The sequence below is a fragment of the Ananas comosus genome, linkage group 12 (genome assembly GCF_001540865.1).
Source record: "Ananas comosus cultivar F153 linkage group 12, ASM154086v1, whole genome shotgun sequence".
Classification (NCBI taxonomy): domain Eukaryota; kingdom Viridiplantae; phylum Streptophyta; class Magnoliopsida; order Poales; family Bromeliaceae; genus Ananas; species Ananas comosus.
Genome location: NC_033632.1, coordinates 1,356,557 through 1,382,193, shown reverse-complemented (window position 1 = coordinate 1,382,193; position 25,637 = coordinate 1,356,557). Strand labels below are relative to the sequence as shown.

The 25,637-nt window shown below is 36.6% G+C and overlaps 4 protein-coding genes across 5 annotated transcripts; 2 read left to right on the top strand and 2 right to left on the bottom strand.

The window, feature by feature from the left end:
• On the bottom strand, positions 2,132-4,447 carry LOC109718353 (ribosomal RNA large subunit methyltransferase E). The gene is made up of 6 exons (XM_020244545.1): positions 4,130-4,447; positions 3,954-4,040; positions 3,768-3,830; positions 3,561-3,662; positions 2,714-2,972; positions 2,132-2,372 (listed from the first exon to the last, which is right to left on the bottom strand). The coding sequence occupies exons 1-6, from the start codon at positions 4,205-4,207 to the stop codon at positions 2,263-2,265; spliced, it is 699 nt and encodes a 232-aa protein (XP_020100134.1). The 5' UTR covers positions 4,208-4,447; the 3' UTR covers positions 2,132-2,262.
• LOC109718352 (uncharacterized protein At5g02240-like) lies at positions 4,599-7,259 on the top strand. The gene is made up of 7 exons (XM_020244544.1): positions 4,599-4,768; positions 4,845-5,116; positions 5,209-5,245; positions 5,342-5,439; positions 5,742-5,803; positions 6,491-6,614; positions 6,953-7,259. Exons 1-7 carry the CDS (start codon positions 4,714-4,716, stop codon positions 7,070-7,072), a joined length of 768 nt encoding a protein of 255 aa, XP_020100133.1. The 5' UTR covers positions 4,599-4,713; the 3' UTR covers positions 7,073-7,259.
• Positions 7,271-10,529, bottom strand: LOC109718351 (scarecrow-like protein 14). 2 transcript variants are annotated; one of them, XR_002218451.1, is made up of 2 exons: positions 10,389-10,529; positions 7,271-7,839 (listed from the first exon to the last, which is right to left on the bottom strand). XR_002218451.1 is itself a non-coding variant. In XM_020244543.1 (2 exons), the coding sequence occupies exon 2, from the start codon at positions 10,105-10,107 to the stop codon at positions 8,125-8,127; it is 1,983 nt and encodes a 660-aa protein (XP_020100132.1). In that variant the 5' UTR covers positions 10,108-10,130; positions 10,389-10,529; the 3' UTR covers positions 7,979-8,124. The 2 variants fall into 2 exon arrangements, 1 of the variants encoding a protein (XP_020100132.1); XM_020244543.1 differs by lacking the exon at positions 7,271-7,839 and adding an exon at positions 7,979-10,130.
• LOC109718088 (expansin-A4-like) lies at positions 21,411-23,228 on the top strand (the record flags this gene model as incomplete). Its single annotated transcript, XM_020244106.1, is given in 3 exon segments — positions 21,411-21,661; positions 21,753-22,071; positions 22,880-23,228. Coding segments are annotated over 3 exon segments (789 nt in total). The 5' UTR covers positions 21,411-21,501.

Below are 25,637 nucleotides of genomic sequence, written 5' to 3'. Positions count from 1 at the left end.
CTAAAAGACGATCCCCGTAAATTAAGTGTTCTTTACTAAAACCAGGTTTCAATGTTTTGTTTATTTCGTCTTTTCACCTGTGAAACCGTTTTATTAGTATCTTCTTTAGTTTACACGAGGAATCTTCCCTATTATTACTGGAACGTGTAGGAGCAAGAGATCTTTGAACTAGTGTTCCAAAGGGGGCGCAGCCTCTTGTGGTAGGAGCAGACCTAGTCCTAGGCACTATGAATCTTTGAAGAGATGGTGTCACAATAGACTATTTAACCCTCATAAATCAAAAGGCTGTCGGTTACTCTAACGAGCGTAGGGATTAAGTGTGCTATTTCGTCGTAGAAAACAACACTAAGGACTTTGACGTCCTGTGTATAGACTATCATAGTGTCTCTTCGGGGAAAGGACCTTCTCTTTTCCTAGTAACATTTAGTCTCCGTCGTTGAACCAGAGCAATCCGGAAGCTGTATTCACGGCAACTCATTTATTCTTGAATCACAAACCTCAGGTTCTTCTTGTCTCATCTACATACGATTATCTAGAAGATGATTCACAATTCAACTTCCGAGCTGAGAGGATAACAACTCCAGAGTTCGTACGAAAGAACTATTTGATGTCATTCCACTATTTTCTTTTGATGTGGCGTTTAATTACGTTTAGTCTATCATATCTCCTTTTCTGTCGTAAAAAGAAGGCTGGTTTTGTTTACTTACATTTTTCTATATTCGAACGTTTATTGTAGAAACAACTACTAGTCAAGACCAAGAAGTGGTGTATTTATTTATTTACATGAGACTGCTTGGTAGATTTTAAGATATAACTGCTAGCTATGTCCTTTTAACTGTGTTGTAAATTGTTTAACGGACAACCTACGTACTTTTTGACCGATTCATCGATTACACGTTGTTACGCACATATTTGTTTTAAGTTTATTTGGCTTTTTAAGGTGTTATTTTCTTGTATTAGGTTTCTTATCCGGAGGCTTCTAGTATGGACTCCTCTGTTGCGGGAGCGAACGGGGAAGTCATCTGAGTAGTGTAGCCGTGTGTGTCAAGAGTGAGAGCTCAGCGTCACTCGTCTTCCTTGGAAGTGGGAGACGAGACGTTGTGTTTCTTAGTTTAGTTTTTGTTGGTTTAGTAATACTTTGCGTTAAACGATAAGAGAAAGTAGCTTAAATCATAGTATATATAAGTGTGACTGGAAGTGTAGTTGTGGGTGTTGGCTGGGCGGGAAGAGCTATCCTGGGTTCAAAACCGTGCGGTGGATATCTATTGTATCGATTTTTAGAGTGGAAAAACAAGGCTGTATTGCACTTTAACGTTTGGGATGAGGTTCCCAATACACTAATAATGTGAATTTTAGTCTATAATTTACCTATCCTCCATGGACTTCGGTTCGAGGTCCTCGCGTTGGCTCCAGCTCTTGCCTCCTGGGACCACAATAGTTGAACTTGACGAAGACTTAGACATCTTCGACGCTCTCTTCGCTGCTAAGTACAGATATTTTTCTCTCTTTTGGGTTTAGATCTCTCTCTCTCTCTCTCTCTCTCTCTCTGACACGTGTACGGCGGATATGAAGATGCGGTGGGCCCCAACAGACCGACCAATTGGTGGAGTTATGCGCATGGGATTCCCTGAACGGTGGGCCCGGCCCATGTATGTTAGTGGACTTGGACTAGGTTCATTGACCCGGGTCAAAAAGCAGGTCCACCTACGTATTGGCCCATCACTATGTATTCTTCATCACCAATGGCCACGACTATACAAACACATGCAACACGACTCTACAAGAAACAAAGCACTTCACTTCCACGTGGCTTCCAACTATAAGATTGACACAATTTATAATTTTTAAAAACCAAATTTTACGATATCATTTATTTAGTAATCGAAAGTTATCAAATTCATCTTAAATTTTTGCCATTAAAAGTTCTCAATATTTGGACCACTAGAAGACTCGGACCAACAATATTGAAAAATTATGAAATTTGAAACATGAAAAATTCAAATATCCTAGAAAATGTTTATTTAACGCACGGGAAATGACGGAGAAGTGATTCTAAAAGTATTCTAGCCTACCTCTTAGTTCTAAACAGTTTTTTTTTTTTTTAATCTGGCAAATTGTTAAGCAAATTATATAAATAACACTGGGATATCAAGCTCAATTGATGCTTACGAGGGCCATCAGAACTTGTGCATTTGGTAGAGAACTCCTAGTTATCTTATCTTAAAACAACAAAATTTTCTAAATAAATCACAGTAATTGGTTCTACCGCAAACCTTGGCATATCAGATAAATCTCTTTCGAGCACGATCTCGTCGCCTTCGGCCTCAACCATGATACATTCTTGAACTTCAATTTGCAAAGTTTACCAAATCCTGCAGCCATTCCAATAAGAAGAAACCCAATACATTATAGCTACAGTTCAATGTACAGAAACTGAAAACAGGGGATTTGATCAATCTGCTTTTGTCTTCAGGCTCTTTTTTTTTTCATTTTTTTCCGCTATTTTGAAAACAAGGTATTTCTTCATGGATTGAAATAACCCTAGCACTCCTTGTGTTGAATGATGCATCAAAGATTTTCTGCTAGGGGCATTTAATTCACAAGAAATGATTTTGGTCCAAAGTTACAAAACAAATAAAGCAGAAAAGTGGACACTTTGGCAAAATAATCATAGAAGAAATCAAATGTGCTCCTTAGAAGGGATAATAATGACCTTGCACATCCTCGTTCTCTAGAAACTTGATCACAAGGTTTCCCCCGCGTCGGAGAACACCATCCTCGTCTGGATCAGGATCCGTGATACTTAGAAACTTCTCTACCACAGTGTTATCTGATAAATTGGGAGTATTTAGTTTTCCGACAGCCAATGAGATTGCTCGCATCCCTAATTCACACGATAAAGCAGCATCTTTTGTTGTGATTCCTGAAACTGCAGGACACATATCTGATAGTATCACAGAGAAGCCCCTTTCCTGGAAGAGAAAAGGATCATTGTAAATCAGAGGCAGCAACTTGGTCTCGTTAGGCCTTCGACATAAGTGCCGTTGAGTAAATAAGAACTTAGTGTTTGGAGTCCAAGAAGAACAGAGTAGATGTATGCTAATAGATCTTCTACTAAGTGTTAAGTTGAAGGCTCGACTCTCCTATTGTTGAGGTCTCAAGCATGCTTTCTTGATAAACTACAGTAAGGTGATAAAAGAAAACTACACCGCAAATTAATGCAAATCAGATAGTATAGAGGAAAAGACAGCATTTTTCTTCCGACCAAAACAAATGAATGTAAAAAGATATAAGCTTGCAAATAACATCTTTGTTGATGATCAGTTCTGGTTCTTCACCACATAAATAAATAAATGTACTCTGACGAACCATCTAAAATTCTATATTGACGATCGATACAGGAAAATTGACACAACATTTAACAAATTGCCTGTTGGATGCATGAAAAACTGGCTAAGTAGCTAATGTGCAACAATGCGTGTATAAACAAAATTCAAATAAACCGAAAAATTCCACAATAAAAGAACATAATCCAAAGAATAGGCCTCCGAAGATCATACCTGAGGAGACAACGCCCTCGCTTGCCCCTTCAGTAGACTCATCACATCGGCACACACAGTTCTCACTCTCGAGTCGCAGTGAGCAGAAGGAACCTTCACCCTCTGCTCTGCAACACAAAGAATCAAATCAAAAACAACCAAATCATTATGAAACGCAATTTGCTATTCTCTTTCATCGAATTTAGTATCATATATATTCACACTGACCTTCACATCAACACCCACAACCGACCCGCCCTTCTCGATAGGACCCAAGTTTTGGCACGCCACCTATAGATAACATAGCTAAAAATCTCACCTTTTTGTTCCGACATAACGTGAAATTGCAAACCCTACTCCAAGGGTTATGTGATTATTACACTTAAAATCAGATATTAAATGGATAGGAGGTACCTGAAGCCAAGCTCCAGGAGCGCAACCGAGGTCGAGAACGGAGGACCCTGGTGTTATCAACTTGAACTGCTTCTGAATCTGTAGAAGCTGCGAGAGAAGCGACGATTCATGTCTATAAAAAGAGAGAAAACCCAAATCTAGAGAGAGAGAGAGAGAGAGAGAGAGAGAGAGAGAACCTTGAAGGCGGAGCGGGCGACGTAGCCGAGACGCTGGGCCTCGCGGTAGAAGAAGTCCGGCGATCCTGCGCCGCTCATCGCCGCCGCCGCCGCCGCCGCCGAGGAGGAGGGGAGCTCCGAGAGGTGTCACTCCGAGCTAGGGTTTACGACGAGGGAGGAAGTGTGTTCCGGGAAATTATAGTCGAAAAAGCCTGCAACCTATCGCTTAGCGTCGCCGACATCTCAGCTACTCTGTTACTCAATACAATAAAGTCGGCAAAAGTTTCCTTCTCGCTGCCGAATTACTAGGTGGAGTATGGAACTAGTCAAATGGTTGGAAATGGTTAACGAAAGTCTGCGGCGGTTGGTTTTCGTTGCCGATATCTAAACTTTTTGAACTAAAGTCGGCAAAATGACTTGCTGAAGTCGACTACTGACACGTGTCCTTCTCCCTCCTCCTCCGCGCCCATGGCATGATCTCGTCCACTCCCCACTCCCCCGCGCGACCTTCTGGAGAATTCTCCACTCCTCTTCTTCTTTCCACCACACGCGCGAAGAAGAAGAAGCTGCAGAGTTTCGTAGAGAGCTCCCTCTTCCGTACGGCCATGGCGGATGCCCCTCGTAGTACGGTCCTCGTCACCGGCGCCGGTGGCCGCACAGGTCCTCTCTCTCTTTCTCTCTCTCTCTCGATCTCTAGATCTCGATCGCATCCTTAGACCCTCCGATCTACCTCTAGGTCAGATAGCGTACCGGAAACTGAAGGAGAGATCCGATCGGTTCGTGGCGAGAGGCCTCGTGCGCACCGAAGAGAGCAAGGAGAAGATCGGAGGAGGGGACGACGTTTACGTGGCCGATATTAGGGATGCGGATCGTATAACCCCCGCTGTGCAAGGAATCGATGCCCTAATAATCCTCACGAGCGCCGTCCCCAAAATGAAGCCCGACTTCGACCCTAGCAAAGGTGGGAGGCCCGAGTTCTACTACGAAGATGGATCATACCCTGAGCAGGTGGATTCAACTGTTGAATATTTCATGGATTCGATTAAATTTTTTCCTAGATGTTCCTGTGATGCTAATTTTACGGGTTTTTTTAATGTTAGGTTGATTGGATTGGGCAGAAGAATCAGATTGATGCTGGTTCGGTTTTTAATTCTTATTTTTGCTTCAATTTGTGCGTCGCTTTTGATCCAATTACGTGTTAACTTGTGTTAAGCAGTTACCTCTCTGTTACAGCCAAGAATGCAGGGGTGAAGCATATAGTTTTGGTTGGATCGATGGGAGGAACAAACCCTAACCATCCATTGAATAGCCTTGGGAATGGCAATATATTGGTGAGTAGCTTATTCACATTCCTTTTCCTCTCTATCTTTATATGGTTGATTACATGATGTAGCTATTCCCATTTTGCCTTTCACTTCCTCTTGAATTTTTCGGATTGTGAAACTCTTTTTCCTGTAATTTTCCACTTAACTAGAGGCATAAAAGAATGGCATTGGCTGCGCTAATTAAATGAATATTCTTATGGGAGTTTTTATTTTCAAGTAAGTCAGAGAATCTTAATCAACAATATGGCATAAAATAAATCTCTTAAAAGGGCAAATTCTTGTATGATGATGCATCTCTTTTCTTGCAGGTATGGAAGCGAAAGGCGGAACAGTACTTAGCAGACTCAGGAATACCTTATACAATTATTAGGTACAACTTGGTTAATTTTTTTTCTTTTTTTGTGCATGATATTATCTAATAGTTAGCGTCTTCCAAGTTATGTCAACAACTATGGCTTGTTTCCGTAACGGCTCAGACCACTAGTATTAATAATTTGTTGGGCCCAAACAATCTACCCAAAATGCTTAAACTCAGTTATTAATTTTAGAGTCTTCGGTTCTTATATAGGGGTGTCACAGTTTCAGTCTGAAGTATACTTCAAAATCCTCAGCATGAATGATACTTTACTACACTGAAATTCAGTAGTTTTCACTTACTTCAGACTTCAAAATCCTTGACATGAATGATACTTTGCTGCGCTGAAATTCAGTAGTTTTCACTTACCACGCCATGCTTGTCAAACTCTCTAGTGAACTACTGCACACTGTCAACATATGCCAAATTTTTAGACAGAATTGAATATTATTTTTTTAGCTGTAGTTCTATTCCCAGTTTGTGGATTTGCATGAAGAGCTGCATATAGCCTTACATAATCCCCCATTTGTGTACTTTAGTTTTTAGAAATTTTTGTCACGTAGGGGAACCTTAATAAATGCTACTTCAATGGTCATCTGGATGTCATGAACCTTCTTTCTATTCATCAGAAAAATGCTGGTTTCTCTTTTAAACTAATGCTTATCAAGTGATCAAGTGTTTTTTTATTTGCTTCTGTTTTAGGCCTGGAGGGCTTCTTGACAAAGAGGGGGGCGTGAGGGAGTTAATTGTAGGGAAGGATGACGAACTTCTTCAGACAGACACAAAGACAATCCCAAGAGCTGATGTTGCAGAAGTCTGTGTTCAGGTACTGTTAGTCTCCTTCGTATATTAGTTTGAAATCTGGTTATAGATTCTACAAAAATTGTTGTTCAAGTAGAGCTGTTCAAAGTAGTAGAAGGTTTTCTTTTCTTAACATCAACATCTTGTTGTAACAAAAGCAGAAGACTCGAATTGATCTTCTGCTTCCGGTGCCTGCAAGCTCACTTCTGCTTGCCACTGCAGTGCAAGTTCTGGACAGTTCACTTATGCCTAGTTGCTGCTTGTCGGGCTAGATCTGTTATACAATCAGGCCAGACAGACATGTCTTAGATTGTACAGGCCTATTATTAGCCTTGTCTTGTTTCTGAACCTTTGATTGTACAGGCCCTGCAATTTGAGGAAGCAAAGTTCAAGGCATTCGACCTGGCGTCAAAGCCGGAGGGTGTTGGTACACTGACAAAGGATTTCAAGGCGCTCTTCTCCCAGATCACCACTCGATTCTGATTAGGCCCTTAATTATGGCGTACATAGGTTACTCAGATTGCATAAAGTTGGTCATTACTGTAGTTTTAATCTGATGAACCCAGCCAATTATTACCTATAATATGGAGAGGGAATTAAAAGTGATTATTGAATGCTACCATACGCTAATATTTCAAAATTGCCTATGGTTGTTTATGGTTGTTTTATAGCTAGTGTGTTTTCATTGCCTTGTTCTTTGAGAAGCAGCGGTTTAGTATTGTAGCAAATGAAAGATCCGTTGCTCTGTGAAGCTGAAATGAACTTTGGAGTCAGCAAATTACTGTTTTTATTTTGGCTTCACTGGGAAAGTTCGTTGGAAGTATTTACATGAGAAAGTTGTTTCTTCGAACATCTCTGTTCCGATAGTGTTTTCATAGAATCTCTCTGGACAGGAACGAAGTGCTTAATAGAAGATTTCAAAGAAGAACCATTTTTTCATTAGTTTTTCACTAATTTTCCACTGGCAAACGAGATAAAAACTTTAAATATTATTATATCAGATCTTAAATTTTCTTTCTGGTGTGTTTGCAATCATGCAGATAGTGCATGCTGGTTAGTTCACATCTCAACGCCATAGAGGCGCTGTCCCATACGAGGTAATAAAAGCATTGCTCAAAAGCTTTTAAACCTAGGTTGTAACCAAACCGTCCTTTCCTTCTCCTAAGACCTTGTATTATATCACCGAATTACTTTGCCCTTGTGCAAAACTGACAGAATTTTCGTTTCCTGTATGACCCAAATTTTTATTCCTAAAAAACCAAAATAAAAAGGAAAAAAAAAGGAAAATTCATTAGATTACCAAACATCTCTACCATTGTGTTAATCAGATAAAAGTCCAATTTCTATCCTATATTATAACCAATATTGCATATGGTCTTCAAAAGCAAATGATAAACAAGAGAAGATTCAACCATTAAACAACGAAGGCCAGCTAACATCAATGGAGATGATCACGGTTATCTTGCAATCAGAAATTCAGATGAGTGTAAATAAAAACAAAAAGCGCATATTACAGCAGTTAATATAGCGAAAGATTAGGACCGATTATTGGGTTTCCATGTAGAGAGGGCATTGACAATCCGCCCCTTCCAACCAAGCAGCAACCAATTACTACCCTCATCGACAACAAAGTCCTTGTGGTAGAGCACTCGCACCATGTTCCTCGCCTTCTTCACTAAATCAGCGTTCAAAGAAAGCTGCCTAAAACCCGCCCTAATGTTTCTCGAGGTCCACTTCCTATAAGTTTCCGGCCTCTCCACCCTTTTAGTCCCTTCGCAAGAGATTACGTTGATGGCCTCCTGCCCATAGATCAGACTCTCGATAAGCATCCTGTGTGGGTCCTCTCGTGGAATGGTAGCTTCGAGCATATCAAATATTGTATGGAAATAGAAAAGTGCTTCCCGGAAGCGTGTGAGGAAGAAGGGACCGCTATGCGTCCCATTCACAACCCCGTGAATGAATACATCTGGATTCATCTTTCTGATCGTGCGTAGGACTCTATCTCTTGGGCTATCAGCTACTACTGACTCATCCATTAGATTCCTAAAACGGTAGAGGCAGTAAACGACAAGAAGTTCGTCCTTCTCAATACGAACATCCTCAACCCTTATAGTCTCCCAGTTGGCTGCAATGGCATGGAACTCAAAAGGAACGTTGAATCTCCGTGCATAATCAGCTAACCGTCGTCCTGTGTCCTCTATCCGCTCAGTCGGGCGAAAACCAGTTTGGGGCAAATCAATACCTGTTATCCGTATCCTTGGAGGACCACCTGGTCGATCCGAGAGCTTCTGAATCAAGATCGGCCATTGGAACCCGTAGAATATGCCATAGTCTATAATATGGACCACTCTTGCATCCTTAGAAGCCTCAAGAATTGTATGATTCGAAAAGAAACTAGAAGCCCTCTTAAAAGGGCATGCCCCCATGAAAAGCTGGTAGGCCTTCAGCATATCGACACAAGGAATTTGTTTCATTGCAAGGGAACCCGTCACATCACATCCCATGCCGGCGAGGCGCGCCTCGAGCCCGTCGGAAAAGCAGTGGGCCAACCTCTGGTTTGCATCTCCACGGGGGGACGAATGTTGTCTAATCTGCTTCAACAGTTCAGTCACGCTCTGACGGTCATCAGCAGCCACGGCCTGAGCGCAGTGAATTAAAAGGGTTTGAAGATCGACAGCATCACCATCCCCCTTCGGTTGCTTCTTCCGCCGGCCCTTTCGATTACCCATTCCCTTAGAATGATGACTGCCGTGAACACTTCTCATCTCATTGTCGCCTCGAAAAGGGCAAGTCTCACTATTACATAGTAAGACCTCATAGAACAATTGATGAAAACCTTCCAAGCCGTCTACGGCCGCTTGCTTATTGCTCCTTTCTTCTTCCAAATCCAAATCATCAATGTGCGTGTTCTTGTGCCCCCTACGATCTCGATACTCTTCCTTCTCGACTAAACTGAATGTCTTTTCGTCTACTTCTTGAGCTAAAGAGAAGCCATTGGCCTCAAAATCAATCACCGACTTAAAATCACCAGGAAGGAACTCCACTGGGTGGTTCTGTTGAATAAGATCTCCTTCTATGATACCCCCAGAGTTGTTCGCGGATGAGAAATAAGAATGGGAGGAATGATCGATATAAAGATGGCAACTTTCTTGTTCAAAATGCTCAATTGAATCACAGGGGGACGTATTCTCTATCTCCACAATATCACCACTACCACAACCACTACCACTACTAGTACTACTACTATGGTTGTCGCTTTCGGGAAAGTGCTTTTCCTCACTGAGGATCTCAAGGAATGGCTTCTCCGCAGCAGCAAGAAGGGCCGGATAGTCGGGGTACCGCTCAAATTTGTCCTCAAAGTCCTCCTCCATTAACAACTGGTTAATGTAGCTAAGGGCTCCATCCGGGAATATCTCGGAGCCATCAACTGGTTCCAGATCGACGGGAATTGGGGGAGAGAGTGGGGGAATTGTTGTCGGATCAATTAATCCGCTTTCTAGGTCAAAGTTGGGGCTCATTTCTCTCCCGAGTTAACGAAACCCTAATCGAACAATTTCTACCCCAAAATTACTCAATTTCGTGCATGCATTGACCAGAAATTTGAAGAAAAGAGCAGTAAAAGTGGATCTGACTCAAAAGTATTCCCAATTATATAAACTTAACGCAATATTCAGGGATTGATGAGATGAAACGGTTGGAGATCATACAACTTACAATGATGTGCACAATTTAAACCCTAATTAATCGAATCAAAGGGTGAGATCGAAGTAATCGTAGGAGAGGGAGGAGTAAAGCATACCTTCACGACGAAACCCTAGCGCGCGCTCGATCGAGAGAGAGAGAAAGATTCTCGTACAATTAGTATTGCGATTTGGGCTCCCGCGCCATCGCGAAATGCAAAGCACGAGGAGCGCATAATTTTAAAAAGTGGAAATTAACAATAACCGCCCTCTAAGTATGAATTTTTAAGTAAACGCACTCACCTATATATTCCTCAGCCTTTAATTTATTTTCAGTAATCAAATTTTAAAAAAACGCCCGTTATGTTCAGTGGTAATTTCGATAAATTTAACTATTTTGGATATTTACTCATCCTATGAAGTTGCAAATTATTTTTTCAGCGTGCATATAAATTAGTCAAAAGCTTGTATATTATCGGTATGTGTTTCGAAGATATAGAAAAAATTTCCAACTGTTTAATCTTTCACCTATATTTAATTTGAGCTCTTTTATCTTGCAAGTTCAATGGCAATAATATGTAGTTACAAGTAAAGCAATCCAAATAATGCTTTTTGTTCGCCTATAATTAATTACTCTGCAGCTTAAAATGGAGATGATGTTAGCCGGTTCACTGCCTGACATGGTGGACCACTCCCAAGCAATAATTTCTCCAACCAGGACTTCACCACCACTACCAAATAGTTATTTTTATTCACATAAAATAAAATAAAACAAAATAAATTGGTTGGTTTAGGGGGCGTTTGGATCTACGAATATGTAGATCCAATGTGACTTAAGTGCAGTAGTTTTTGTGTTTTTCTGAAATGTGATTATTTTTTTGTTGTTTATTTTGACGTAATTTGTACAGTTCGAAAGTTAAATTTAATTATTTATTCTGTTTGTTTTGATATAACTTGGTACTGGTAAAATTAGTTTTTTGAGTTCCATTATTTGTTTTGATATAAATAAGTGGATCCCGTTATCTCCTAAATTTAATGGTAAACTTATCGTTATAAAATTTAGCCTTTATATAATTAATTTTTTTTTATTATTAAAAGGTAATCCTAATTTATTATAAATAAGATAATTTTAACTCATTATAAAGGAAGTTGAGTCTGGTGGAAGTCAAATTTGATACTTTAGAGGAGAAAGTCGAGAATAGATGAAATGAAGGTCTAATATAATTTGAGTTATATTATATTTTTAATTTATACCAAAATAAATAATAAAAATGATAGGAATTTGAATTCTATTCCTCCACTTACACGAAAACAAACAAACAAACGGCCCTTAGTGCTTAGAGAATAAATATGCCATTTCCTCCGAGCTACAGTTGACCTACAAAGAACCTACTTGGTACCGCATTTAACCAAGCTCAACCTAATGATGAGATACCTGAAAAATCTTAAGGATCTATGGTTCCACTTTGCTTCAATAAAAATTCGCGTTGATTTTTTTTTTTTTTTTTTTTTTTTTTTTTTTGAGAGGCCCCGACTATTTCATTTTGTAACCAAGTTCATTTTTTAAGGCTATTTTTGGCTCAAATATAAATAAGAATTATTTATTTCAGGAATAAGTACAAGTTCAGATATAAACAAAAGTTAAACTAATTTTGTGTTTCGATAAAAATTGTATTGTTATTAGAAATAAGGTAAATAGTGTTTGATGATTAGATTAGAATAAAAAGAATAAGAGTTATAATTTTAAATTAAAATTATTTTATCTAATTAATTAACATCAAAATATTACTTAAAAATAATTTAATAAATTAATAAATTTATTAGCTATTAATATTGTATAAGATAATAAAAATATATTAATTCATTAATTAATTATAAAAATAATTTAACTTTTCAATTAGTTAGTAAATTATTTTAGCTGGATAACTAGTAAAAAAATTAATTAGATTAATAGAAATATTAATGATTTATCAATATAAATATTAGTTTATGGATAAACACATTAAATTATTAATAATTAATTATAATTAATTTATTTATTTATTTATTTATTATCCATATAATAAATAATGATTTAAATATATTAATTAGATTAATTAATAATTTAATATCGTAATTAAAATTAAATTTAGGCTTTAATTAAACTTGTTCTCACCTAAAAACAAGCTTGTTTTAGAAAAAAGTGAAACGATAATTTCAATCTTATACCAACTTATTTCAGAAATTCAAAAATTACTATTTTCAAGTACCAAACGCTGCGTAAATGTATAAAACGGTAGCATCCGTATATCTACCTTTTCTTAAAAAAAAGATACCTGAGAATCTAAGATGGGCCCAGGCTCGATTCTCTGTTTGTACTTTAGTATGCGTCTGTGTACAACATTAAAATTAACAAATCTCGAAATTACCGACCGTCCCTAGAGCAAGTGGTAAAGAGCTCGGTGATTGATACTCGAGACCCAAGTTCGAATCATAATTGATTCACATTTTCAGCTAAGTTTATTTCTAAATGAAATAAACGAAGCGAATAGCGTGCTACCTATCTCTTAAAAAAAAAAAAAACCATGATTAGATATATTTTTTAAAAGGTTCTATGCGTTTATTATATATCTATATATTTGATGTATGTTTCTACTAGTGTCTATGTGTAGTTCTGCTATGGTATTTGTAAAAGCACCAAGCACTTGGTGCTTGTAAGTTTTTTACCGTTAGATTTACGTCTTTGATCATTTTCAACCATTAAATTATACTATTAAACCAACCACCCACTCAACCCTAGGAGGCCCATATCATCTAACCGCACATCTCTTAATCCAATGGTCAAAAATCTACAAACACCAATAACTTTGTACTTTTAAAAGTATAGAAGCTCAATTATATATATATATATATATATATATATATATATATATATATATATATATATAGAGTAGAGCTAGAATACTTGTAAAAGTATCACCCAAGTGATACTTGTGTGTTTTTAGCCCTTGGATGGAGAGATGTGAGGTTGAGATGATGGTGGTAGGTGGTGGTAGGTAGAATAGTGTTTGATCTAAAAGCTATTAGTAATAAAAAAGTAGATCCAATGGTTAAAAACACACAAGTATCACTTGGGTGATACTTGTAAAAATATTCTAGCCCTACTATATATATATATATATATATATATATATACAGGAAAAAGAGAAAGTGTGTCGGGAAATTTAGGACCATGGCCCACACATTGGCTTCACAAGTGGGGTGTACAATTCCTTTGAAAGTGGGAGAATTTGAATTTATCCAATAGATTATCACCATATGATGGTGATTTTTAGTTGATCAGAATTTAATCACTCCATGACACGTAATTGTTTTACTTTTATTATTATTGTTATTTTAAGTCAAGTTGGTTGGCTAGGTATCTGTAGGGGTGTCAAACGGGCCGGGCGGCCCGCGGGCCGTCCGGCCCGGCACGGGAGTGGGCCGGGCCAGGCACGGAACGAGCACTGTAGCACTCGTGCCGGGCCGGCCCGGCCAGCTTAACCGGGTCGTGCTGGGCCTTGCTACCGCGGCCCGGTGGCCCGGCACGGCCCGGCACGACACAGGCTTGGGCCGTGCCGGGCTGAGGGATGTCCAGACCCGGCACGGCACGGCCCGGCCCGGCCCGTGTGGCCCGTGCCTCCCGACCCGGGCCCGGGCAGGGAGTTGGTCAGTTGGGTTGCACCCAACCCAACTCCCAAGCTGCATCAACCCAACTCCCAATGTGCATTGGAAGTTGGGTTTTGACTTTGGGGCTCTCCCAAGTGAGTTGGGTTCTGTGAAAGCAGACACTTTTGGGAGATGGGCCGGACCTAAATGCCCTTCCCAACAGTCAAAAATTTGACTGTTGGGAAGGACATTTTGGTCCAAAAAATTTAAAATTTTAAAATAATTTAAAATTTTAATATTTTTATAAATATATTTTAAAATTTAAATTTTTTTACTTATATATTAATTTTTTTTAAAAATAATATCTTTATTTTTATTTTTAAAAAAATTTTAAATATTTTTAAATAAAATTAATAAAATAAAAAACGGCTGGCCCGAAGCCCGGCCCGGCCCGGCACGGCCCGTACAGACCGGGCCGGGGGGCCGTGCTGGGCCAGGGTCCAAAAATTTTGGCCCGGCACGGCACGGCCCGACTTTGGGGCCGGGCCGTGCCGGGCTGGCCTCCGGCCCGTTTCGGCACGGGAAATGTGGCACATTACACCCCTAGGTATCTGCAAATAGATCTAGTATTGTAACGTCCCCGCTTTCTTTCTGGAGGGTCATTCCCACTCGCAACAGTCATCGGCTGAGGAATTGTGCTATGCCCGCTGTATGACTCCAATTCAGTCGAGATCCCATCTCATACTTTCGACTCGTAATTATTTATGATATCAACTATAACGTCTCGCTTCCCACAGAGGTCATTCATTATGGAACCACTCTAGTTCTAATATGCTTAACTCTCTTAATCTCTTAAAACTCTGTTCAAAGTATTATAGTCGGATTAAAAGGTTTGGTGTGGACTATTCTAAATCCTGCTGGGTTAAGAGGTTCAGCTTTAAAATCTAAATGGCTTGTTAATTACCTCGTGATCCACAACCGGTTCTTCGGTGATGTGTAAGGAATATATTCTAATGTATAAGCTAGTATAATAAAGTTTTATTTGCCTTATTAATGGGTAAATTGTCTCATGAACTAAGGTTTTGGGCATTCGACACCTCAAAATTTTGAAAAAGTATGTTCGATTCGAAACTATATTGAAAAAACCTTACACTTTAGTGGGCTTTTGCTGTTGGATTATTGGGCTTAGCCCATTAACCTACCATGTTTGGTTAATTATAATTGCGTTTCACACAAAATGCCTGTTTATTTCTATCCTTATTGATTACCATTAAGATGTGTTTGTTCTCACATTTTGGACCCCCTTAACCATGCTCCGTTACCCGTTATTATTTGAGATTAATAACTCAAGAATGCATATCACTGTGCTTTGTTTATAATTACGAAGTTAAAATCCAAGTATTTTTTCATTTCGAAAGTATAATGCAATTTATTTTTAAGCAAAGCATTTTCCTATTTTGATTGCGCGGAAAATAAAATGTTTTAGTCCGTGAAGTTCACAAAGAATGGTCTAATAAAAAGAGTTACCTAGCTAGCTAGTGACATTCTAAAATCTCTTTGCAAGAGTTACTGACTCATTTCATTTTTATTCTATTTCTTGATAAAACCCACACCCAAAAAAAAAAAAAATCATCATCCAAATATCAATGATATCTTAACAATTACAAGGAAAGAACATTGGTGAAAACAGTTATATTTGTCTCCAATATGTAAATGATATGATTTTTTTTTTTTAGACATAATGGTAGCATAGTTCTTTTTTTAGAAACGAAGTTAGGCTTCGAATTTGAAATAATCGATACTATATAACCATCAAACCTTTTTAAATTTGCACTAGGGACGATCAACTTGTAATTGATATGTTATTAGTATCTATTCGGACTGGTTGCTAATAAGTTATAACATTATATATTTATGATTTAGTGGGAACGGGTAGAATAATATTTAATCTAAGTGCTAAAAAGGTTTGAAGCATATATTGTATGTGCTTCTAAAAATTACCAAGCTAGACTCATGTTATTATATCTTTTTGACTACTCTCTTACTATTGCTTTTGTGGTATAAGTAATGAGCATAAGACTTTTCTCCCAACAAAGTTGCTTTGTACAATATACATTATAAAGCATGGTACTACACCTATGAATTAAATTGTACCCATCCCTTATTAAGAGCAAAGCCAAATTCGTGGTCAATTTAGAACCCCTTATTTGGTCTTTAATGTTGACTAACCAGTTAAATCAATAGCCAAATGTTATTGCTCAATCTAAAAGTGTATCTATAAGTGTTAGTTTGTACCCACTTTTTGGCTATTACCTTTTTTCTTTTCTTTTCTTTTCCTTTTCATTTTTTTTAGTTTCTCCATGGGCCCCTGAATTCAAAATACTCTCTTAAGAACACCAACATACAGTTCAGCTCCGATACTTTTAAGTACAAAATACTCGGTGCTTGTAAGATTTACACTGTTAGATTTACTCCTTTGATCATTTTTATCTGTTAATTATTAGATTATACTATTCAATCAACCATCCACTCAATTTTAGAAAATTACTATCATCTTGGCCACGCATCTCTTAGTCTAAGGACCGAAACCTATAAGTAATACTGACTTGATACTTTTAAAAGCATTAGCGCTCAATTCCTATTGCGTATGCATTTTTTCCCCTAAGAGAGGGATCGGTTCTGTTTTATAAAAGCACCAGCAAAGGATCAAATCGTCGACATCTTAGCGGGCATCTCGGTTAATAACCATTAAGCAATGAGCTAAACTGTACCTTATTACTTTTTTTTTTTTTTAGAAATAGGTAGCATGCTACCCACTTCATTTATTTCATTTAGAAGCAAATTTAGCTGGAAATGTGAATTAACTAGGATTCGAACTTGAAACCTCGAGTACCAACCACCAGGCCCTTTGCCACTTACTCTAGGGACGGTCCGTTATTACTCTTACATGGCATAAACTAGAATTCGAACTTATTCTCTACTTGTCATATTAATTTTTTTAATTAGAAATTTAAAAAAATTGGAATTCTAAAATACTTGAGATGCACTCGTGCAAGATTTACACTAAACTATAGAGATGTACAAGTAGGCATTTTTCTAAATTACAATGTATTATTAGATTTTTTTATAATGTAAAATAGTATATTTTTAGAAGTTTAAACTAATAAAGAACGACATTTTAATAATGATGAATATATAGCTTGGACCTTGCACACAGAAAAGTTATTACTATTGTTGTGTTTAATTAGGAGATCCCTTAAATTCTCTTTTTTTAAAAAAAAATCACTTGAAAAAATTATGGCACGTAGAATAGAACCTTAGAAGTGAAAAGCACGATTATCTTAAATAGATGATTTTGCTTACATGCTCATTACTACTATTGAAAATTATTAAAATTTTCTCTTAATATTTAATTTTTTTTTCTAAAATCTAATCCCATTTACATAATCTAGAGAAAAAATATATATACTTGAAGAAATATTTTAAAACCAATAATAATATTTTACTTATTTAGAAATAAAAAAAATATTTTCGAAATTTTGAAAAGTATATTAGATATTATCTCTACTATTATATGCCCCTACAACAAAAATAGTCTATAGCGACACTTTTAAATATCGGTATAGGTCAAAAAAAGTGCTGCTGGCTAAATTACCGACACTTTTAAAAAATGTTGCTATATGTGGGGTCGCTAGGTATATAGTGACAGTTAAAGAGTGTCGCTATAACCTAAAAAGAGTGCTGGTAATTTACCAACACTTATTTAAGTATTTAGCAACAGCTGGAACTCTACTTCGTTGGCTGCGGTGGCGGAGGAGGATGAGAGGAAGGGATCTTCGTCTAGAATTTCAGTCGATTGACTGAGGGGAGAAGGGGAAATGGTAATCGATTTTTTTTTTTCTTTTTCTTTTCTGTTTGTAATCGGGTCGAATGGGCTGGGTGGGGTGGATTGAGTAGAGTAACCTTTTATTTTTGGTTGGATTGGACTTTATATTTAGGCATTAGTATTTTTTTTAAAAAAAATTTTGGCATAAATGGGACACTTACACAAAAGTGTCCCAAACATATGTCCCTATAATCTAATTCTGTTGTAGTGATATGGGAACTTGGTGGCTACTAACTTGTGAATTATATATATTATATACAAAATTGGACTGAAATATTATTAATAGTATTTGAACTTTTTCGTTATCGAGTTTTTAACCCTTAAATAAAAAATTATAGGATTAGGATAATAATGGTCTCCTAGCTCGGATTTAATGGTGGTTCTTTTAAAATTGAGAGGATTGTTAGTTGAATAGTATGATCTAAAAGATAGAATTGACTAAAGTGTAGATCTAATGGCTAAAAATTGATAGTAAAAAAGTTTAAATACTATTAATAATATTTGAGCTCAACTCTATCTATCTATCTATATATATATATATATATATATATATATATATATATATAACAAATAGTCGCAAAACACGGGGTGTTTGATGTCACGTTTCAAATGTTGTGGGCTGTTATATAACTGTAATTATGGTTCGAGCCATATTGTAATCTCACGCCCACTTATTATTGGACCATGTTCCAATTCGGTGCCACTTGCTTAATAATAAATCATCTATTTAATGCACTTGAATGGAATATATATTATATGATCCATCCAAAGTTATTCTTATTTAGTACTTCGAAATTAAGGGCAAACCAAATGAAGCATACATGCATTTAATAAAATTTACATACAAAAAGTTAGAAGTTGAAGGGTTACTTTAAAATGGTGTATATATATATATATATATATATATATATATATAGTGATCTAGTATTATATATTTTTATAGTTCTTAAAGACGAACTTAGCTGCTACCAAGTATATATTGAGCTTGTAAAGTCAACTCAAATAGACTTTGGAATTAAAAATCATGTATGGAGTATGGAGAGAACAAATAATTCCACTCTTTTAGTTAGAAAAAGGGCATAAAAAAAAAGGAAAAATAGATAAAAGAAGCACTCAAAAGTTCCATCATATTTTTTATTCTCTAGTTTCTATCTAAAATTATGTTCTTCATAAAAAAAACACGACCCTTTAATATCAACTCTTCTTAAAAAAAAAAAAAAACTTCAAAAGAATTATGTACTATTTGTTTCGTGCAAATCAAACAAAGTCACTCCTCTACTATATATATCATCAACGTTCTCATAATTTGTGGGATAAAAAAAATAAAAAAAGCATATCTTGTTTTGCAACAAAACAGATTCATGTTACGTTAGTAGCCTTAATTAGATCACCACAATCCAAGATTTTCTATGAGGGACCTGTGCTTAAATGTGGGTGCAAAAAAATGTTGTACTTAAAATAAATATTAATTAATTAATTAATTAAATAAAAGGAACGAGAAAAAAAAAAAAAAAGAATAAAAAGTGGGGAGCAAGTACCGATCGAACGAGGACTATACGGAGGATTGGCACCGGGGACAAAAGGATGTGGTTGGTCGGGGGCTCGAGGGGTGGGTCCCACGTGCGGTTAATGTGGGTCCCACCAATGCGGACTCCTTGGTGGGTCCCACCAACAACGTGATGGGTTCATTAGTCGAACTCTCCTGGATAATCATCAGGAATTAAATTTTTTTTAAAAAATAAATAATATTATTTAAAAAATAATAATAAATAAACATAATTTTTTTTTTTGTGCGAAGAAGCTTCGTAAGAGGATCGTGCATAAGTGTATATATAAGAGTAAAATACAACAATTTGAGTGATATGAACAAAATTAAAATATAACTTTAATTCATTGAATAAAATTATACCGTGTAGTAATACACTTATCTTTAAGGGGTATTTATGCGAAGATCATAGAAAGTAAGTTCCAAAAGGATAAGGTTTAAGTTGAAAGCTAAAAAGGGGTCAAAGTTGAAAAGTTCTCGCCGAATCACAGCCGTTGGTTTTGGCACAACCTCCTAGGGAAGTAAATAAAGTGCGCATTTTTTTCTTTGATCTTATTCTCCTCACCATTTTTTCTTTTTTTCTTTTTCTTTTTTTTTTTTATATTTTCATTTTTTATAATTTTATTCCTCCGGCTCTTTTTTCCGCATCGAGTGGTTGTGGGACGTCCACGGTGGCGCATGCGGACGCGTACGGACGCATTGATTGACGGGGGCGATTAACGGGCGCAATTAAATGATCGATCGGACGGCGGAAATAAAGCGTCCGCGTGCGCTCCGCTCGTACAACTTCGTCGTACGCCGAGTTTTACATTACGGCCCCCCGAACACTTGGAATTAATGTTTCCGCCCCTATAGATTTAAGATGACTTAAATTATAGGGTTAATTGCATAATAGATATATTCTTACAAAGTTTAATTTTTTATTTTTATTCCTATAAAAGTTCTAATGTTATCAATTATACCTTTGTTGTTAAAATCCGTTATAAAAATATAATTAATTATAAGTAAAATTAAATTAAAATTTTTTACTTCCTATATTTTATTGAATAAACAATATTTTTGGGAGAAAATTTTTATATAATTTCAATAGTTTTTATTTTTGGAATGATATATTCGTATGGGCAAAATTGTCATTTTGCTTATCTGTGGTTAAAACATAAGCAATACTTTAATGGTAATAAATTAGAAAAAAAATATAAATATTATTCAACTTTTATAGTAATAAAAATAAAAAGTTAAATTTTATAAAAATATATTTACTGTTCGATATGTTTATTCGATATATTTATAGAAAAATATACGATAATTAACTTTAAAATATATAATGAGAGATGTTGCTGCGAGGAGTGTGCAATAATTTATCTGTATCTTCTTCCACCCAAATCTTAAGTAAAGCATTTTTTTATTCTCTGCTTCCACATGTTACAGCAAAAGAAAAAGAAAAAAAATTTTCACACTCTATATATGCTTTGCAATTGTTTGTATAGTATTATACCCACATATCGACCGTCCCTAGAGCAAGTGACAAAGAATTTGGTGGTTAGTACCCGAGATTTCAAATTCGAATTCTAATTGATTCACATTTTTTCGCTAAATTTATTTCTAAATAAAATAAACGAAGCGGGTAGCGTGTTATTTATCTCTCAAAAAAAAATAAAAATAATACCCACATACATTTATTTATAAAGTTAAGATCTGTAACCATATTTCTAAAAATTCTTAACTGTTAGTAACTATACAAAAAATATCTTTAAGTAGTTTTGGCAGGGTACATGCACCAAAAAAATAAAATTTATCCTCACTCAATTTCGAAGAGACGGTTATACAATTTCAAGATTAATATTCAAAAATTTATGTTAACGTTATGTGTATGTTAGAAATGGATAGAATTTTTTATTAAAAATTGAAAAGTTTTTATTTAAATTTTAATATTTTTAGATGTAATTAAAGAAGTATACAACACGTACGGGACTTGTTTTTTCCTCGTTTATTCTTTTAGCAAAAGGCGCAAATCAGTACTCCACTTCTCTCTCTCTCTCTCTCTTCCCACTAACACCACTACACACATTCGCTGATAAATACGGCTTCGCCTACACACCTCCTCACTCATCCCCATATCTCCACTACTCTCTCTCCTCCCCCGTTTTCTCTCTCTCCCTAAACATAAGCGACAATGTCGACTATGCTCTGTTTCCTTACTCTGCTGATGACTATTTCCCTGCTCGTACTCTCCCACCGAGCGGACGCCCGCGTGCCGGGAGTCTACGCGGGCGGCCCCTGGCAGAGCGCCCACGCCACCTTCTACGGCGGCAGCGACGCCTCCGGCACCATGGGTACGTATTTTTGTAATACCATGCATGTTAAATTATATAAAATTATTATTTTTTTAAATGTGTGTGCGTGTGTGTGGGGATGGGTACGTAGGGGGTGCATGCGGGTATGGGAATTTGTATAGCGAGGGATACGGGGTGGAGACGGCGGCGCTGAGCACGGCGCTGTTCAACTCGGGGGAGAGCTGCGGGGCGTGCTTCGAGCTGAAATGCGCGGACGACCCGCGGTGGTGCCACGCCGGCAGCCCCTCCATCCTCATCACCGCCACCAACTTCTGCCCCCCCAACTACGCCCTCCCCTCCGACGACGGCGGCTGGTGCAATCCCCCGCGCCCCCACTTCGACCTCGCCATGCCCATGTTCCTCAGGATCGCCGAGTACCGTGCCGGCATCGTCCCCGTCTCCTACCGCAGGTAAACTAGCTCTTTATTAATTTAGTTTTTTTTTTTTTTTTTCCTCTGTAACGTTCGCGCCACGTAAAATTTATGATAATTTAATCATATAACAACATATTACTTAAATATAGTATTAATATTTTTATTTAATTTTTTTAAAAAAAATTAAAATACAAAATTGTTAGGAAATAAAATATAATAGTAATATAAAATTTGCTATATATTATAATATTTGTCCAAGTCAAAGAAATAAATTATTATAATCTTCTTATTAAAAGCTCTTTAATTTTTTTTTTTAGATTTACGTCTTTATTTCTACGTTTATTTTCGGGGCCTCCTTGTTTCACTTATATATGAATTTTATTATTTTATTTTTATAAGTCTTTTTAAAAAATTTAAATTTTTTATAGAAAATATGAAATTTATATTTTACGTACAAAACTTACTTTCCCTTTCGTTCGTTACTCGGGGAATATCAGTGATGTGCCATTGGCCCATTGTACCGTAACGCTCTTGCGAAAAAAATGCGACTATTTTTTCCAACGAAACTTTCGAGGAGAGCGGAGAAACGCGTGAGGCGCCGCTAATGGACAAGACGAGGGCACATGTTCCCACGCACCTCCCTCTTTCACTTTGACAATTTTACCCCCGCTTCTATTTATAATTTATTATTTAGTTAATAATAATAATAATAATAATAATAATAATAATAATAATAATAATAGAAACGGATCAAATTTATTAAATAATTTTTTTAAAAATAATATTTTACTAATAAATATTATTGGACCGTCTGGTCCGGACTGTTGGATTTTGGTTCGTGCAGGGTGCCGTGCCGGAAGGCGGGCGGGATCCGGTTCACGATAAACGGGTTCCGGTACTTCAATTTGGTACTGATCACGAACGTGGCCGGTTCGGGGGACGTGGTGCGAGTGAGCGTGAAGGGGTCGCGGACTGATTGGATGGCGATGAGCCGGAACTGGGGCCAGAATTGGCAGTCCAATGCAGTACTGGTGGGACAATCCCTCTCCTTCCGCGTCACTGCGGGTGACCGCCGCACCTCCACCTCCTGGAACGCCGTCGCCGCCAACTGGCAATTCGGCCAAACCTTCGTGGGCAAAAATTTTCGATTCTAATTAATTTTTTTTAAGAATAATCTGGGAGAATTTTCGAACTCAAGTATTATTATTAAGTAATTTTGGCGGCCTAATTTTGATTTTGGCATATGTAGTTCGGAGAGGGAGAGATTGAGTGACAGTGGCTGAAGTGGCTGCAGCACTAAAGAGAGAGAGTGTAGCCCGCAGCTGCTTATGATGATGTGTACTAATGGCAATGATAATGAAAATCATATATGATATTAATATGCAATAATTTTTTTAAAAAATATTCACAATACGTTTACATTTGATCAGATTCGGCGATAAAAATACCAGGCTTGAATCAATCCTAGTCGCAAGGTTGAATCACTTCTTCGAAGTTCGAACAGAGATTTATAAATACCAGATTCGACGATAAAAATATTCGCAATACGTATACATTTGATCAGATTCGATGATAAAAATACCAGGCTTGAATCAATCCTAGTTGCGAGGTTGAATCACTTCTTCGAAGTTCGAACAGAGATTTAAAATTCTGCAAATCAATCCTAGTTCCATTTCGATATCCTAAAAAATATCAGGAATATATATTGCATTATCCATTATCATGCATATAAAAAACAGTGCCAAGGAACTTTCTATGAAAGTGTTACCATATCGGTCCCCATATTCAATTGTTTCTGTTGCTTGTTGTGAAAGGTCCCTTTCATTTGTTCAACGTGGGAAGCTTGGAAAATTTATACTTATTATTATTATGAGTCCAGCTGAGATACTATCGATAACACAAAGTATTTGGTGCTATCAAGTTTTCTGCCGTTAGATTATTTTTTTATTATTTTCATTCGTTCAATTATACTATTCAATTAACCACGCACTTAACTCTAGGGGGCCTATATCATCATAACCGCACATCTTTTAATCCAACGATAGAAAATTTAATATTACCAAATCATTGGTGCTAATAGTAATCCAGCTTAGTTCTTCTTATTATTATTATTATCATGCTATAATATATAATAAACTTTGGCAAGCTACAAATATACATACGTATATGTAGTGGGCCGTAGTACCTTTTCTTTGATCCAGAGGCCTACATACTAACTAGTGGGATAAGCCGAGAAGCTTCTGCGAAAGTGGCCTTTATATTGAGGGAATTGCCGTTGATCTGTTAAATTTTATTAACAATATTTCTTATGAATGGTGAAGTGAAACAAAGTGTAAATTTTGAATCATCCATAGCTTTAATTGCGCTATTTTAGGATCAACTCACAAACGGACAGCCAAGTATGTATTTTGGATTGTTCTGTACCCCTTTCTTTTTATTGTTCAAATACCAAAATATAACTTTGGTGTAGCCCACAAGCTAGCATTTATAATGAAGTAGATTATATATAATTCTATAAATATATATATAGAGTCCGGCTAGTATAGTACTCTTATGAGTACGATCGCCTTTGTACTTATAAATTATTTTCGATGATAAAGTGTCCGAATCGACGATTCATACCGTTAAATATTATCTACAGTATTTTTCGATATCACTTACCTTACGATCAAAAGCTCACAAAATTGACAATTTTTAATAACCGGTATTAGATATTTGCTAGTTTAATGGTGAAAAAGAATCGGAATAGGTTGAATTTTTGATAGAAAATTCTATTCACTATCTAAATAAAGATCAATAATTCCGATTTTAAATTGAATGATCCGATTATCCATTTTTTGGATGTCGTTCAATTTTAACCGTTCATTTTATACCCGCTTGATGGACTTTATAATGATTTTAAAAAATTACGAAATTTATTTTTTAGAAGTTTCAAATACTTTAGATCATGTTTAACAGTGTGGATCGTCGATTTGAAAACTCCAATATCGAAAACAACTTATGAGTACGAAGGGCTCTATACTCATAAGAGTATAATAGCCCTACACACTCTCTCTCTCTCTCTCTCTCTCTCTCTCTCTCTCTCTCTAGAGAGATGTTGTCAATCGTTCGGCTAACTATTTTATCTTGTACGATCTTGTATTATTCTCAGATCAAGAGGAAGGAGGTAAGAAGAGCTCGGCGGGTGGAACATAGCTTTCGTGCGTGAAAATGGTATAGAATTCGGACCGAAACTCTCGAGCATTTATCCATGGTTGTTAAGGATGTAAAAAGAGTTATGTGAGGAATTATCAAGGAGTACACATTTAAACATCCCTTTTTATTTTTTTCCACCTTTTCTTTTAAACTCCCTTGAATGAAGATTTGATAAGGTTATTGGGCTTGTTTAGCTAGATATAGTTTGTTAAAGTGAAAGGAAAAAAAAAATTGTAAGAATTTGAGTATGAGATGATTAGATGAATCAAGCCGTAGCATTATTGAGTTTGTGAAATGAGAGACACTGCATTACTCTTTATTTAGAATATGGGCTTAAAGTTGTCCAACTTTGTTCATTAACAATGATAAAAAAAATGAAGCAATTTTCTATATTATATATATTATAT